The 16,571-nt window shown below is 36.5% G+C and overlaps 1 protein-coding gene across 2 annotated transcripts; it reads right to left on the bottom strand.

The window, feature by feature from the left end:
- Window positions 1-1,916: 1,916 nt before the first annotated feature.
- Window positions 1,917-16,336, bottom strand: dgcr2 (DiGeorge syndrome critical region gene 2). Of its 2 annotated transcripts, none has more exons than XM_079861737.1 (11): window positions 15,957-16,336; window positions 12,891-12,923; window positions 12,513-12,638; window positions 9,206-9,292; window positions 7,624-7,834; window positions 7,462-7,538; window positions 6,322-6,504; window positions 6,008-6,211; window positions 5,163-5,315; window positions 4,849-5,085; window positions 1,917-2,913 (listed from the first exon to the last, which is right to left on the bottom strand). In XM_079861737.1, the coding sequence occupies exons 1-11, from the start codon at window positions 16,030-16,032 to the stop codon at window positions 2,675-2,677; spliced, it is 1,626 nt and encodes a 541-aa protein (XP_079717863.1). In that variant the 5' UTR covers window positions 16,033-16,336; the 3' UTR covers window positions 1,917-2,674. The 2 variants fall into 2 exon arrangements, with proteins under 2 accessions (XP_079717863.1, XP_079717864.1); XM_079861738.1 differs by having other exon boundaries at window positions 12,516-12,638.
- Window positions 16,337-16,571: the final 235 nt, after the last annotated feature.

Raw genomic sequence — 16,571 nt, 5'->3', positions numbered from 1 at the left:
AGATATATATGTACATGTTTTAATATTTAGATCACTTCTATTATTGCTTGCTATCAGGATGTGAAGAGGGTTTCAACCAGTATAACCTAAAGGGTTTATAAAACAAATTGCCTAACCTACCTTTAATACTTGAAAGTTCGTACATAAAGCCCCTTTAAACTCCCAATTATGCAGAAAGACCCAAACACAGCCGTCCTTCATGGTACAATTTATTTGGCATTTGATTAGATGTACATCTACTTCAGAGAAAAAAAGCCCTCTGACAAAAAAGAAAGAAAAAAAGCAGTACATGACATAAAAAAGAAAAAAAATTCAAGAATCGACAATTTCACCAACTGTTGCATTCTACATAAAATATTTCCTGATGCTTTTTTCCATTGTTGCACCACAAAGTCTATCTAAAAGAACTTCTACTTTTTAATTTAAAAAAAGTTTGCAAATGGTATGTGGGAAAAGAGTAATCAGATGCGTCTCGAACCTCAGTTTGCAGACGAGCGTCTGTAAGCATAGCAGAAATGAAGAGTACAACAGCAGAAGAGACGTCCTCTCTGCATGCGCAAAAGAGTTAAACATGCAACCGTAGGTCTGTAAAACATTCATGCCAACTTTTACATTACACACGACCAATTCACACACTTATACATACATTTAACAAGCACACACAAAATAAAAAGCAAACTAATGTTCACAGGATTGTCTGTGCTGATGAAACCCTGAAATTAAATGCAAAACAAAGACTATACAGTGAAAGAACATTTACCTGGATGATAGAAACGTCTTCATGATGTCACATACTCAGTTATTTTGGTGCTGGTGATGGATCTTGAAGAAAAAGGGATCTGTGTGCCACATTAATTTGTCTTTGTATTTCATTCAGCCCAACACAGCAGGGCCGTGTGCTTTTGATGTGCAAAAACATCTTTGTATGAAATGCCTGATTGCCATTTAGTTTGGGCTTTTTGTTGCATTTCCAGTCCGAAAAAAAAGGGATGTTCCCATTTACAAAATCCAGGAATCAGAATAACAACTTTCTGAAAGCAGTGTTCATTTCAGTCAGCAACAATGCAACAATGCAAAATCTAAATCTATCCTTCATGTTCATAACTTATGCACTTCATTAAATACATATTTCATTCACTGGAAATGTCCAAATGGCAATTAAGTAGTCTGTTAATTGTTAAATGACTGAAACAAAAAGAAAAAAAAAGAAGTTTTGCTGTTACATGTACATTTATGCGCTCATGTGTGCAAATATACGCTCACATTTACTTTGTGTTAAGTAACAAACGGTTTGCTTCTTTGTGATTTACATTGAAACAACATTGAGAGGAGAGCACTTAGCTTACAGATGCTGAAAATGAACACACACACACACACACACACGCACACACACTCACACTCACACACTCACACACACAGACCAATCATGAAAACAAAACTCAAATTCATCGTAGGCAAGTCTAAACGTGTAAATCCAAACTCAGGATCTCACTAAGAAATATCTATTTAAAAAACCATGATTTGTTTCAGCACACTTTGAGATCAGCTTGAGAGGCAAAAATGAGTGAGAATATTTATTACTTAGATAAATGTTCAGCTTTTTTTTTTTTTACATTCTAAATTCAAAATGTAAATTAGCGCCAAACTTTTTGGATCTTAAGTTGTTAAAAAAATTCCCTCAAATACTCATTACAACAACAGAAATAATAAAAATTCTTCACTACTGTAATGCAAAAAAAAAAAAAAAAAATCTATTTCTACGAGCGTCTCGTAGAAAAAAAATTCTAATTTAGCTAAAATAATTAAAGAAATTACCACAAATACCACCATGACCAATACTTAAAACTGTAGAGTACTAATATATATATATATATATATATATATATATATATATATATATTTTTTTTTTTTTTCTTCAGCATTACAGTAATGGAAATAAGATTTCTTAAAAAATTGTTGGCCACTGAAAAATAAATGGTTCAATAAGCTTCTATGCAAAATATATTTTCTTATTTTCTTTTCGGTTTTGGGTAAAAACGGGTCATTTTTGACAGCTTTTGAGGATCCTTAAAAGTGGCTGAAACAAACTCGTACCTTGATCTAAAAGAATCTTAATTTTGAGTTTGTGCTACTGATCCGACAGACAGAAACGTAAAAAACAGACATCACAGAAATCCAGATAAGAACATGGTATTGCTCACATCCAAACGGATCCTTCCTGTAGATTAGGAACACCGACGGACGACCACACAAGAAAGGTTTCTTTAGGGTCAGTTTGGACAGAGCAGTAATGAATCAAGAAAAAAAATAGCTTCTTTGTGCCAGGAAAGAGTCAGTGTGCAGGACATGATTCCAGTGAGAGAACGTCAGGTTGACTGAATTACACCACTAAGGCCTAAAATGTCTTTTCATCAACCGGTTCATTCACTCAAAGTGTGGTGACCGACACATGCCAGTGTAAACCTCAGAGAGAGGTGCTCTATCGGCCCTCCCCAACATCAAGCCACTCAATCGATGGCCGATGGAAGTATTTACATGTGACTCAATCTGAAAAAACGCAGAATAAAAACCCGAAACAAGCGTCTTTTCTTTCACGTCTGAAGTCTCTGCTCTGAACAGTCCTACAGCCTCCTTGATTTAGTAGAGCGATCAGTCTGGACACGTACCCTATGACCTACACCATGGTGCTCAGCGAGGGGCCACTGCTGCAGTCTGCGCTGGAGCCTTGCGTGATGCTGGCCTCTGATTCGCTGGGGGTGTCTGGAGAGACCAGTAAGGTGCTGCTGTCGATGGAGTCCTCGCGCTCCTCCAGGGGCGGCGGGGGGGCGGGGAGTGCCGGCTCAGGGAAATCCCTCTGGAGAGAGTTGGCTGCGCCGCTCATGTGCCCAGTCGCGAGCGGAACCACGGTCCGCCCTGCGGAGAGAACAGGAAGTGAACGAAAGCTCATCCTAGGGATCTGCATTGCTGTCTAGTGTTGCTATTGTTAACTAAGTGTGTGTTCACACTTGGCATGTTTGGTTCGATTAAAGCAAATCCTGACGCGATTGCTCTGTTAGTGCGGTTCATCTGAATAAGCGTGAACGCTGCCGTCCGAACCCTGGTGAACGCGAGATCGCTGAAAAGATGGGTCTCGATCCGCTTCCAAACGAACTCTGGTGTGGCTTGAATGAAAAGTGAACGCAACACGGAATTGAAACGGGACATGATGTCACAAGATGAGACCCTAAAAAGGACAGAATGCTCAAGCATACCTGTTTTTTCTCGTCATAGTCGCGATGTTGCTCATCACAGTTGTCAGAACCGCTTCTCGTCACAGCTGATCTTTGTTTGTGTGTGACTAGGGGTGTGCCGGTTTCAGAATTGGTGATGACGGTTATGACGTGAGTCAAATGTGACGGTTCGTAACATAACCGTCGTCGGGGGTGGGGGGGGGCATTGCGACTTCGTCTGTTATAGGACAACTTAGTTTGAATAAACGTTTTTTAAATAAAAAAATATATATTTGTGTAGTGTTCAATGTTGTTATCGATGGAGATACGCGGATGGGGTATTATTTCATCCGCAACCGCATCACAAAACTCATCATCCGCACCAACGTTTTTTGACCAAATTTCAAAGCCGCACCCGCCCGCCAACCGCTGATTGTTTTGCGGTCTATGGACGATGCAATGCTCTGCTGATGCGAGCCGCAAGAACGCACTTGTCTGTTCTAGAAAGGATGCAGCAAAGATATTTAATGCTAATGTATGAGGCATAGGCCTACGCGGAGTTTCATTCATTTACGATGAGATGCGCTCTAGTTCACAATGCAATGCAAGTGAACGCGGCGCACCGGCGCCTCCATGTCATGGTTATTATATTGTCTGCTATATTTGCTTTTTATTTATTAAATACATGCAACTGGTTGATGAAACATTTATTAAAATTAAGATACAATTTATACAAAACGAAATTCGCTTTAAAGAAAGGCTTTCTATAAAGAAAAACAATGAAGTGGTAAAAATCATGTCTGACGATTTACAAAACAAAACTTGCTTTGGTACTTGGCAAAGAATCAAATACAGTTGGAAACGACGTAGACCATTAATGACACAGACTGTTAACAATTGTTTTTAATTAGCATTTAAACATTCTCTATGATAAAAAATGTTTGTAAAAAATATTTTAATAACACGGTTTTGGCGGTTATAGAGATCTAATGACGGTGTTCAACTATAACCGTCGGTCTCACGGTTATATACTAACCGTCACACCCCTATGTGTGACGGAGGGATTCCTGCCGGTGTTTTAACTCCTTTACACATTTTATAAGCTCTTCACGAGTTCTCAGCTGGTCAAAATACCATCATATGTAGGCTATGCTATACAACGAGCACATTTAGCCCAGAACACAGCATTGTTTTAGATGTTCGGTAAGTTCCGTCACAAAATATGCGTCATAAAAGCCATCCAATCAGGTTGTGAACATATCCCAATGCCTTTAGGTTTGGTATCTTTAGGTTCGGTGTTAAAAATGCCAATGTGAACGTTAAGCGGACCAGGACTAAATGTTTTTTTTTTTTTGGTCCAGACCAAACTACAAGTGTGAACTTAAACTATTTAAATAAAGCTATATTTAAAGATTCACTGCACAATGCATGTGATGCTGCCTTAGAATTTGGACAAAATTAGGTATCTTAGAATGTACAATAATAATATGACACCTAAAAAAAAAGTTGTCTAGCTAAGAAACTCACTAGGTTTTGGATGAGAGCTCACAGTGTGATCCATAAAGACTTTAAATGAATGATAAATGAATAATACTATATAAAGAATGAAAAATGCAGTGTCACTGATGTAAAGGCATACCGAGGTCCATGTAGAGGATGCTGTCTGGGTTGATGGAGGCCTCATATGGAGGAGGAGGGTCATCGGGGTGGTGGATATCTGGGTATTTGTAGGCAGCATAAGGGGGCGGGGGCTCCTGGAAGTGGAACGCTCCACCTTCACCATCATCGGAGAGGTGCAAAGGCGTCAGACCCGTTCCGAAGACATCCGGCCCGTAGTCAAAGCCAGGGACTCTCCGACCCAGATTAAAATGATGCACTGTGAAAAACGACGATGATTCAGAAAAACAGCGCTTTAAGATGTGCATACGATCAGCTGATCAAACAGGGCCTTACGGTTTCCTCCAATGAGGGTTTCGATGCGTTCTCGCCGCCGCTGCCTGAGTCGGTGCACCATGAAGAGCAGCAGAGAGAGGATGAGGAAGGACGAGATGCAGCTCACAATGAGCCGCATGCCACTGGCCATAGAGTCAAACAGACTGCTGCCGTCTACAAACACACAAACAACACAACTGAGATTCACTTCTACAAGGACACAACCTGAGACTATATCTGAGAGATATGAACAGTATATACTACCTAGAATTCATTTTAAAAGCAAAACGTTGTAGTGATATATATATATATATATATATACACACCAAAAACTAATATTACACTGATATATACAGTACATGTATATTGCAACAATTATATTGGCCACCTCACTCAACCACAATTTAATGAATGCTACATTTCTATTACAAGACAGTGCAGTACTATGTTGCCCGTTTAAGTCAGCAAGTGCCATTGCACAAATAATCTAAGAAATAAACATTATGTCCTAAAGGTTTATAAAAATGTCTTAATTGTAGCTGTCTAATGAAATAATGGTAGTTTGCCATTCAAAACATACCATGCGTTTATAGATATACAATCAGAAGGCTGAGTAGCCCTCCCTAGTGGTCAGACTAGGGAACTTCACGTCACAAAAATGTCTGAGAATTCACATACGGACTTTGAATTGCCATTGTGTATGAAATGTGCTATATAAATAAACTTGCCTTGCCTTGCCTTGCCTTACGGTGCACATTTACAGATCTATCTTCATTTTAATACACACCTGCCCAATAATCTTTAAATTAAAGCACATACAAATGACATACAGTTCACAATGTGATTGGATGAGACTGTGAAAGTACCGGGATCCAAGCAGGTGAACTTGCAACACTCTTTCGGGTCCTTGCGGAAATGCTGGCAGCCCTGCGGGCGTTCACACAGGGCGGCCACACACATCTCCGGCTCGCCGTCGTGACACGTGCAGCTCAGACACGGGTCGTCCCCTTTAGGCGTGAAGTAATAGCCCTCATTCACCACATTGTCTTTGATATCCACGCAAGTTTGTCCTGTTGAAGAAACCGGTGTATTATATATTAGTACTAGCATGGGGGAAAAAACACCCGAATGCCTTCATTTGGCATCAAACAGGGCTCATCTGTCTATACGCTGGACGTACTTCTCTTGCAGAGGAAGGGGAATTTTTTGTAGCAGTTTTCCGCGTGCCAGCTGTGCAAGCCCCGCTCGTTCATGCTCTTGATCTGAAAGCGCTGCAGCTGGGCGCAAAACACGTTATCCTGCGTAGGGTTCGCCTCGCCGAAGTTAGCCAGACCCTCCGGAGGCAGAAACACCTGCATGGACCCTGTGAGGAACAGACACACAGATTCAATTCAAATGTGTTTGTATAGCGCTTTTCACAATACATATCGTTTCAAAGCAGTCCACATTACAAATCCCAGTTAGCTAAAAATGTATTAATTCAATAATTTATGCAAAAAATGCATTTAAACAATGTAATCATTTAAGGTAGTAACAATGAGCTCATTGAAGTAATGAATACTTGTTTGTTAACAAATGATTATGACAGAAAATTGTAGCATTGGTGCAGATGAGACTCGGCAGGATAAAAAATCTGTCATTATTTACTCATCCTCACGTCATTCAAAACCAGTGTTGGTAGACCGAAAACTATAAAAAATGTCAAATAATGTAATAATATTTATATATAATATAAATATTTGATGAAAAACTTAAAATGACAAAACTTGATCAGACATTAGAAACGTTGCCTTGCAACTAACTGCAGTAAAATGAAAGATTACTGAAACTAAAATAAACAAAGCAATATATATATATAAAGAAAACACTAATACAAATGAAAAAAGAACATAAAATTAAAAAGTAAACTGCAAAAATAAAAGCTAATTTAAGGGATTTTAGAAATTAAGTAATTATTCACTGAAATCACAAGTTTTGATCATTTGAGTCAGATCTTTTCAATAAATCAATTGATTTAGTTCGCAAAACCAATATGAATGATTCATTCAACAAATCAAGCTGAAGTTCAATTCAGTCACACAAACAACAGTGACCGTTTTCAGTGAATAACAACAAAAATGTCAGTCTGTTCTTCGCACAAAGTTATCATAAAACTTAGTGCACTAGTTATTAATGTGTTTTTTGTTAATTCTGTAGCTTGACAGCTCCGGTCCTCATTCACTTTCATGGCCAAGATATTCATCAAAAAATACACAGAGGAAAGAGAGTTTTCTTCTTTTCTGGTGAATTATTCTTCAATAAATGTGAGATAAAAACCAACCTTTATATGCCACTTCCCAACGGCCCTCCAGTGAATGATTCTGGTTAGTAATCACATACTGATATCCCACCCAGAACCTGCGACGACAAAACACATCCACAGCGTTGAGAACTCTGTTAAACACCTCACCTCTTCCTCAGAAAACAGCTTGTTCGCACTCACTTGCACTGGTCCTTTCGCTCGCACACCTTCTCGTCGAAGTCCACCTCTATCTTGAGGATGAACTGCAGCTCTTCATTGGTGCCGAACGTTGCGAGGGAGCCGTTGACTTTCTGACACGTTTCCACCGCCTGCCAGTAGTTCTCACTCCTCAGGTAGACTTTATAACAGCTAGCTGTTTTTTCGTAATGGTGCCAGCCACTCGGACACTTCTCTGTGTTTAGAGGAAGAATTATATTCAGATCATCATAATATGAACATCTCATTGAATTCTTCCTCTCAGAGATATGACTTGATAGATTCTGAAAGGGATTTCTTCCCCCATAAGCCCACTGTTGTGTTCTATTATATATGTATACACTGCCCGGCCAATCCAATTTTTGGATTTAAATAGGCAAATGCACCTAATATTGATGCACCTCTTGATGGGAGCAAATGTTGTGATGTTATTTCCATCAAGAGGTGCATACATTTTTGGTCAAGATTGGTATTGTCAATGCAAGAGTCCAGCACTGTGTAAAGTCTCCTCCAGCACATCCCAAAGACTTTCAATGAATTTAAGCTCTGGACTCAGAGGTGCCATTGCCAATTCATATGTGACCCTGGACCACAAAACCAGTCACATGGGTCAATTTTTTAAAATTGAGATTTATACATATCTGAAAGCTGAATAAATAAGCTTTCCATTGATTCTATGGTTTGTTAGGATATGACAATATTTGGCCGCGATACAACTATTAAAATCTGGAATCTGAGGGTGCAAAAAAATCAAAACATTGAGAAAATCGCCTTAAAATTTGTCAATGTTCACGATTGTGCTGCATTCACCCACAAAAATAAATGTTTTAGATATTTACGGTATGAAATTTACTAAATATCTTCATGGACCATGATCTTTACTTAATAGCCTAATGATTTTTGGCATAAAAGAAAAATCGATAATTTTGACCCATATTGTTGGCTATTGCCACAAATATACCCGTGCGACTGGTGACTGGTTTTGTGATACAGGGTCACATATATGAAAATGATTCTTTCACAATCTGAGCCTGATGAATCTTGACATTGTCATCCTGGAATATGGCCATGATGTGTCTCATACATGGTTATTTAAGAAATGTAAAGCTACACACTCCATCAATTAGGGTTAGAAGAACTGTTGCTACACATATAACATGCTAGAAACATAATCACTGCAATAATGATCCAGTCATAGACTCTTAAGCATTTGCATATTTAAATAGGTGCATGTACCCACACGCTACTGTTAAAAAATGTTGGGGTTGCTAAGATTTTACATTTATTTTGAGAGAAATGTGCATTTATTTGATCGAAAATACATAAGTAAAATTGTTAAATATTAGTACAATTTAAAATAACTGTTTTCTATTTGAATATATATAATAAATTCCTGATCAAAGCTGAATTTTAATCATCATTACTTCAGTCTTCCTGTCGATTTTAATGTTGTAGTGTTTCATGTGATTGAATGGAAATGTTTGACTTAGTAATGCCTTCCCAGCATATAAAGAGCGTTTCAAAAGTGAATTGACGAGTGTTTTAAAGGGATCAGGAAGGATCTTACTGTTGAAGCGCACTGGCTGAGCGACACCCATGACGTCCTCCACCGGCTCAAAACCGTTGCTGTAACGATACCGTTCCTCCTTTATTGCTGTAAGAGTGTGACAAGGAATATCATCAGAATGCTTTATGATGAACTAAATACGGCATAAATCATCTGTGAAAATGATCGTTTATTAATTTGGAACAATAACGTTCAACAAGATGCTTCAGGGTAGGTCATCGGATCTTTTCAATGAATAAATCAATCCAGTTGTTCCGTCTGAGGGTGTAGGTTTATTTATTATTGAGGTCTATTATGTATTTTTGTGTATATTTGGATGTTTTGGTACTCTGACCAATGGTAAAGGGGAGGAGCAGAGATATAAGCTGAAGTGAATTTGTGGAGAGTTGGGGGATGAATACTTCCTCCTGTTTCCCAGACTCATAAGTTATTTATATTATTGAGTTGTTTCTGAGGAAGTGAGCTCAGGATCTTGTTTCTTGAAGTGTTTCCTAACAGAAAGAGAACTAAACTTATGTAATCTGTTCACAAAACCGGTCTGAATGGCCTTATCATCGCCCTTATTCTCAAATACTATGAACAAAACTATGAATGCTAAATGAGAGGCTCTAGAGTTTACAAAACGGGAAAAAGAGAGAAAAAATCATCCATGTCATGTTGTTTGAGCCTATGAAGTTCATATTATATAAATAAGAAAATGTAATAAATAAAAAAACATGTTATAAAAATGTAAACTAATTGTATAATTATATGGTGGTTTATCCGCACTTTAATGTCCAATGTAAAATCTATGTATAAGTCAAACATTGTGCTTCCAAGGAAATCATGACGTTAAATCCCTAATCCGCAGCAAACGGAAGGGAAACGGAGTGACAGCAGGTCTGCTAAACTAAAAACAGTTTCTAAGAATCCCAGAGACATTAATACATGCAGAATACCAGTTAAACTACTTCCTGCTTGCTTTCAAAGGAAAATCCGACAACCGAACAGGAATTAAAGTAAGGTTGTAGATCAGTCAGGCCTCGAGCCAACAACTCCTGCGAACATCGGCAATGTCAGAAAAGGGTCGAGTAATTACAAGCATTAGATGAGTCTGTAAACCTGCAGTGTTTCCTGTCCACTAATGATTACAACGTCAGTGTACAAGCCAGGGGTTAGACGAGAGTTCACCGTACAGTTCTAGGTCCAATTCTCGTTGACTTTTGATGATATTCATTCTCAAAACTTATGAATTCGGTCAAATGGCTTAAAGGTGATATTTTCTTTTTCAATCAGAGGAACTGTCATCTTCACCATATAGTCACTGTTGAAAAGTTGCTCCGTAACAAAAATAAATATACAGTAAAAAAATCAACAACCTTGTTTTAAATAATAATGAGATAAATTTATGGTATAATAATATAAATATATATGTTTATATTAGGGCTGTCAAAAGATTAATCGCATCCAAAATAAAAGTTTGTTTTTAATAATATATGTGTGTGTACTGTGTATAATTAAATTTGTATATATAAATACACACACATGCATGTATATATTTAAGAAAAATGTGTTATTTATATATATAAAAAATGATATTTATATATAATATAAACTATATAAATATATATGAAGAGTTCAGATGCAAAAGCCTCTAAGTGCCATCTGAAATTTTCTTCTAGAATGATCATTTTTATCAAGCTTGTATATTTAAGTTCAGTAATTTCACCTAAATGACAATTAATAGGTAATTTGCATTGCCATTTAAGTGAAATTACAGAACTTAAATATACGAGCTTGATAAAAATGATCATTCTAGAAGAAAATTTCAGATGGCACTTAGAGGCTTTTGCATCTGAACTCTTCATATACAGTATATGTATGCAAATATTTCTTAAATATATACATGCATGTGTGTGTATTTATATATAGAAAATAATTATACACAGTACACACACATATATTATGTAAACACAAACTTTTATTTTGGATGCGATTAATCGCGATTAATCTTTTGACAGCCCTAGTTTATATACAATTATATGTGTTTTACTTTTAATAGTTAAATATAATAATGAAATTACTAATAATTATCTGTAAATTGTTATTTAATGTTTGTAAATATATATATATATATATATATATATATATATATATATATATATATATATATATATATATATATATATATATATCTTACAGTTTAAACTGTTTCACATATATGACTCAAAATAAGGTAAAACTGAAGTTTACATCAGAGACACCAATGAAACGTCTCAATGCATGACATGGCTCAATGACCAAATAAAAGACCAAATAAAATGTTGAATATTATATTACCAGCAGAATCCCCATGCACAAATATTCAACATATCAGTCAGCCCTACTGATCACCACAGATGTGAAATGGTGCCTGGCCAAAAAGGAGTTACCGATAGTTATCTTATCTCTTTACAGAAAAGTGTCACTGAGAAGTTTACGAGACTTCAAAGCACATAATAAATCAAGGAAGAGATATGAAGAACACAAATCAATCCGACAAGATTAAATCAATAAACAATCATGTCACCACCTCGAAATACCCCAAAATATCCCAGTCTAAGATTTACAATACCACCAATACAAAACAACTCATCTTCAGTTACGTTTAGGGCTGTGAAATGATTAATCGCATACAAAATAAAAGTTTGCGTTTACATAATATATGTTTTTTGTACTGTGTATAATTATTTTGTATATAAAAAACACATACATGCATGTTTGTACACATATATATATATATATATATATATATATGTGTGTGTCAGAAATATGTGTTATTTATACAATACTTATATTTATTTTATATATAATATAAATTATATATACATATATATACTGTATATATACAGTATATACATGCAAATATTTCTTAAATATATACATGCATATACAAAATAACTATGCACAGTACAGACCTTTATTATGTAAACACAAACTTTTATTTTGGATGTGATGAGTGTTCTCTTGTATTCCTGTGCCTCTGCGTGATTCTGATCAGCAGTTCTTGAAGGAGGTACGAGACGCAGATCACGTGCTCAGTAAATCCGCTCTGTAATTCCCGTTATCCCGTCCAGGAATCAGACTCTGAGCACCGTGTCTCACTCCGGGATTAAGACACAGAAATGACAGCACACCTCCCGCAGGCAAAACAAACAAAAAATCCAGCTTGCCAAGAGCTGGCAAAGTGACAGAATACGTCGGAAGCGAATCCGTTCCTATTGTGCACATAAGCATGACCGTGTTTTTAAAATGGATTGGACAAGAATGTGAGTTAGTGTGTACTTACTACTAGGGCAATCTATCTCATCGCTTTTGTCCTCACAGGCCGTCCAACCATCGCACTGCCAGGACAGGGGGATGCACTGCAGTTTTCCACTCTGGCAGGCAAACTGGCCAGGACCGCAGCGCAGCTCTGAAATACAGCGGGTCAGACAACACACTCAAACAAACTCCTTTACAAAGACAAAACCTGCAGACGAGCCTCCATTATGTATAGTGCTTTATTATACAATACTAAAAGTCCCTTGAGTGCTTTTTGCAAAGCCAAATTTAGATGAGACCATCAAAGATAGTGTCAATATCAGGCTAAGCCAGATGAGACTCAAACAGGGTCAAAGTGTCAAAGTAAAACAGTAGAAAACCCTCGAGACGGATTGCAGCTTACCTGACAGCAGTCTGGCCCGAGCGATCCGTGGACCTGCAGGGGGGACAGGCAGATTTACTCATTTAAAGCGGCTGATTTCAGCAATATAACATCTCCTAATCTCTTACAGGCTCCAGAGACAGTCTGGCTCTTGGTTATCAGGGTATAACTAACAATAGATAGCAGGGGTTAAACGGATCGTTGTTGATCCGTACGGGCCAGCACACATCTGATTCACACAGTCTTATTTTTTACTGACTGATCACTTGCCTTTAATAATGTTTGAACTTTATTAATTAGGCTGGTAGTTTTTGCAGTGGTGTATTGGTGTAGGCCTACTTAAAGTGTGCTTTAAATGATAAATGGAAAGGAAAGTTACCCCTCCACCCCCCAAAATATTTTTGACTCAAAAAACGTAATATAATCCAAACCGTGAGTTTTGTGATCCGTTGAACCACTAATAGATAGTACAGAAACATCTGTATTTGCAAACAAAAGTCGACATAAGTGACCAGAAATCTCTTACGCATTAATTGTTGTGAGCTTGCAAAGGCCCCCAAAAATATTTACCTATATTTTGCTTTAAAAAAAAGAAAGCAATGCCTATTTTTGGTCAATTAAACAAAAACAAAAAAAGCACAAATTCGTATTATTTTTTTGTAAAATAATAATCAATATTTTAAAAAATAATAAATATTATTTTACATATGTATAATAATGAACGCACATTTATACATGGCCAAAATTAACTAATTGTATATTTAAAAATAATGATAACATTGTGTGTATGATGTATAACAAATACACACATTTATATAACAATGTATATAATAGTAATAATAATTATCCATATAATATATTATAAATATAATAAATATCTAAATAATAAATTATATATTATTTTACATATATATAAAATAATAAACACACACACACACATACATATATATATATATATATATATATAAAAATCTGTATTTAATTATTTATTTATTTTTACATGTAATAAAAAAATATTTTATACATACTTAGAAGACAACGGTCTAATTTGAGGTAATTTAATAAAATAATTTCTGTTATCTGATGTTAGCAAACCCCCAATTAACCAGATCCTGCAGTCTGCTAAAACAATCTCTTCATAGACAACAGACAAACTAATTATACAATTTTTACAAAGAGCTTCTTGGGAGGCCCAGACATTCAGACGTTCAATCAATCACCTGTCCAACCCTTGAGTCTAAAGTTATCCCTAAACAAACACACTGACATTGAGAGGACTTCAGAAGACCATTGTGCTCTTTCCTATGGATTACCAGCGCCAGATTTCAGCACATTAACTGCTGTAGACAGGAAGAACCTTGGGGTCAGATGAACAGCTGTTCGACAGGTAAAAAGTTCCACTGACCACCTAAATATTACGAATAATCCATTTAGTTGACAAATAGATAAGAAGTTTTCAATATCAAGATTTCAGCATCAAATATGTATTTGTACAAGGTAACACACATGGTTCACTGTCCTACTTTGAGTATTTTGAACATGTGATGCACCTGAAAACTGAAAATCACCAATTTGAGTTTGTTTTGCAATAAAAAGTCTTCCGTGTCAGTAGTAAAGACGTGCAAGTGTTAACTTCTGACTCCTTTAATGTTAACATCATGATGATCAAGTGTAATATTTTGGACTTTAAGAAGAGTGCACACTGCGATCAAACACCAGCTGTGCGATTCAGGACGAAGACCACCATAACCTGCCTCGAAACAAGTGCAGACTGAACACATAACCAAGGCTTCCCCATGGAAATTAAATGCAGAAAAGCACATAACAGGCCATTAACCTAAATAGTGTCCTATTTATTTGATCCACTGGGTTTCCATGCATCACATTATTTCAATAGGATTAATAAACCTTTCATCTAACAGAGGAACATCCGACCAGACGCGCCATCACTTAGATGTTTCCACTATTAAACATGCCTATATTTTAAAGGGACAGTTCACCCAGAAATTACATTTTTGTCACCATTTACTCACTCTGAAGTTATCCCAAACCTGTATGAGTTTCTTTCTTCTGTTGAACACAAAGATATTTTGAAGAGTGTTCGTAACCAGACAATTAAGTAGGAAAAAATATAGCCTACTATTGAGGGCTAGCGTCAACTGTCTGGTTACCAAAATCCTTCAAAATATCTTCTTTTGTGTTCAACAGAATAAATAAATTCATACAGGTTTGAAACAACTTGAGGGTGAGTAAATGATGACAGAATTTTCATTTTTGGCTGAAATATCTCTTTAATGCTGAAATATTGCAGGCATGTATTTAACAAAAGCATATTCCATTGATTATCAATCTTGCAGCTCACAGTAAAAGACTTATTGTATGATAAAGTGTTATTGATAAAAATCAACTCCCCTATGGAGAAAATAAATGGGATTTTTACTTCCAGAAACCGACTTTTGCACACTACTGGAATAGACTAGTAAAGTGCACTAGTAAAACTGCAATAGGTACCAACAATAAACATACTAGTCAGAAGTAAATAATTAGGAAATGGCAACATTTTGCCATTTTATTACCAGTAACAATGGAATAGTTACATGTCACTGTTGGGATAGTGAATAGATGCAAGAGAATATGTAAATAATTAATGAATAAAGCAGGCACTCGTGACAATTATACTAGCCTTTTCATTAATAGTGTGTAAATCTAATAATGAATCTCATTAAGTGAAACTAAAACGATCACAGTACGTTAGTCACTAATGGATTGGGTAGTAACACTAGTCATAAACAGATACTATGCCGTTTTAAGAAATACATGTCAATACAGCTTGCCACATGGTGTGTAATAAATAGGCTTAAAGCTAGTAACATAAATAGATACTTCCGTAGTTTTAAGGAATACTGTTAAAACAGTATTAACAATAAAAAGGCGTATAGCTTAAAAATATAACTCATAAGAATAAATTATAACATAGTAGTTAAGGCCCTGACGGCCTGCGCGAGACTGGCGAATATAAGTCTTTACCAGCCCAGACTGCAGCAAACACCATTTCAGCAAATGCACTGAATAAAGCAACACCTTTACCTGTCCGTGGCGGATCTGTTATTGTCAGAATGAAGAGGAGAAGCACAAAACCACCGCTGTCAGCCTTCGGCAACATTTATCCTCCATTCATAGTATCTTACACCAGAGAAAATGTGCGAGAGAAAATGCACTTAAAGCACCAGTCCCGATGTTGATAAATAGATGATGGAACAACTGATTCTGCTCGCTGCGTATATTCCGTCGATTAGAAATTAGTTTCGATACTCGAATGTGTTTATTTCAGTTGGCTATGGTCGGGATATAGTATCATATTCCATGGCTGTTTCCTCTGGCTCGGTAAACGGGCTTAGGACGGATATAAAACAAGATGGCTCCGCCACCGTCCCATCAAAACAATCCCAACCATGTTCTCCAGCCCACAGCCGGGAGGAGGAGGCGCTTAATCAACTCCTCTTTTAACACATGCATGACCTTTCCTTTAGGTTTCACACCAATATTTCATGGAATTCTTTACCTTTAAATATATATATACCGTTCAGAAGTTTTGGAGTCAGTAAAAAAAGAAATTACCTTTTATTCAAGAATGCATTCAGTTGATTAGAAGTGATAGTAATGTTACAAGATATTTATATTTCATTTTATGTTATTTTGAAC

This window comes from Squalius cephalus (assembly GCF_949319135.1).
Source record: "Squalius cephalus genome assembly, chromosome: 24".
Classification (NCBI taxonomy): domain Eukaryota; kingdom Metazoa; phylum Chordata; class Actinopteri; order Cypriniformes; family Leuciscidae; genus Squalius; species Squalius cephalus.
The sequence above is the reverse complement of the archived record's forward strand: the minus strand, read 5'-3'. Positions and strand labels throughout refer to the sequence as shown.

Bases quoted from the DNA above. Each gene is read 5' to 3' on its own strand.
- dgcr2 (XM_079861737.1), bottom strand. From the start codon at position 16,032: ATGTTGCCGAAGGCTGACAGCGGTGGTTTTGTGCTTCTCCTCTTCATT. The intron at 7,539-7,623 runs GTGAGTGCGAAC...TTGTCGTCGCAG, and splicing joins GAGCGAAAGGACCAGTGCAA to GTTCTGGGTGGGATATCAGT. The intron at 6,212-6,321 runs GTACGTCCAGCG...TTTCTTCAACAG, and splicing joins CCCCTTCCTCTGCAAGAGAA to GACAAACTTGCGTGGATATC.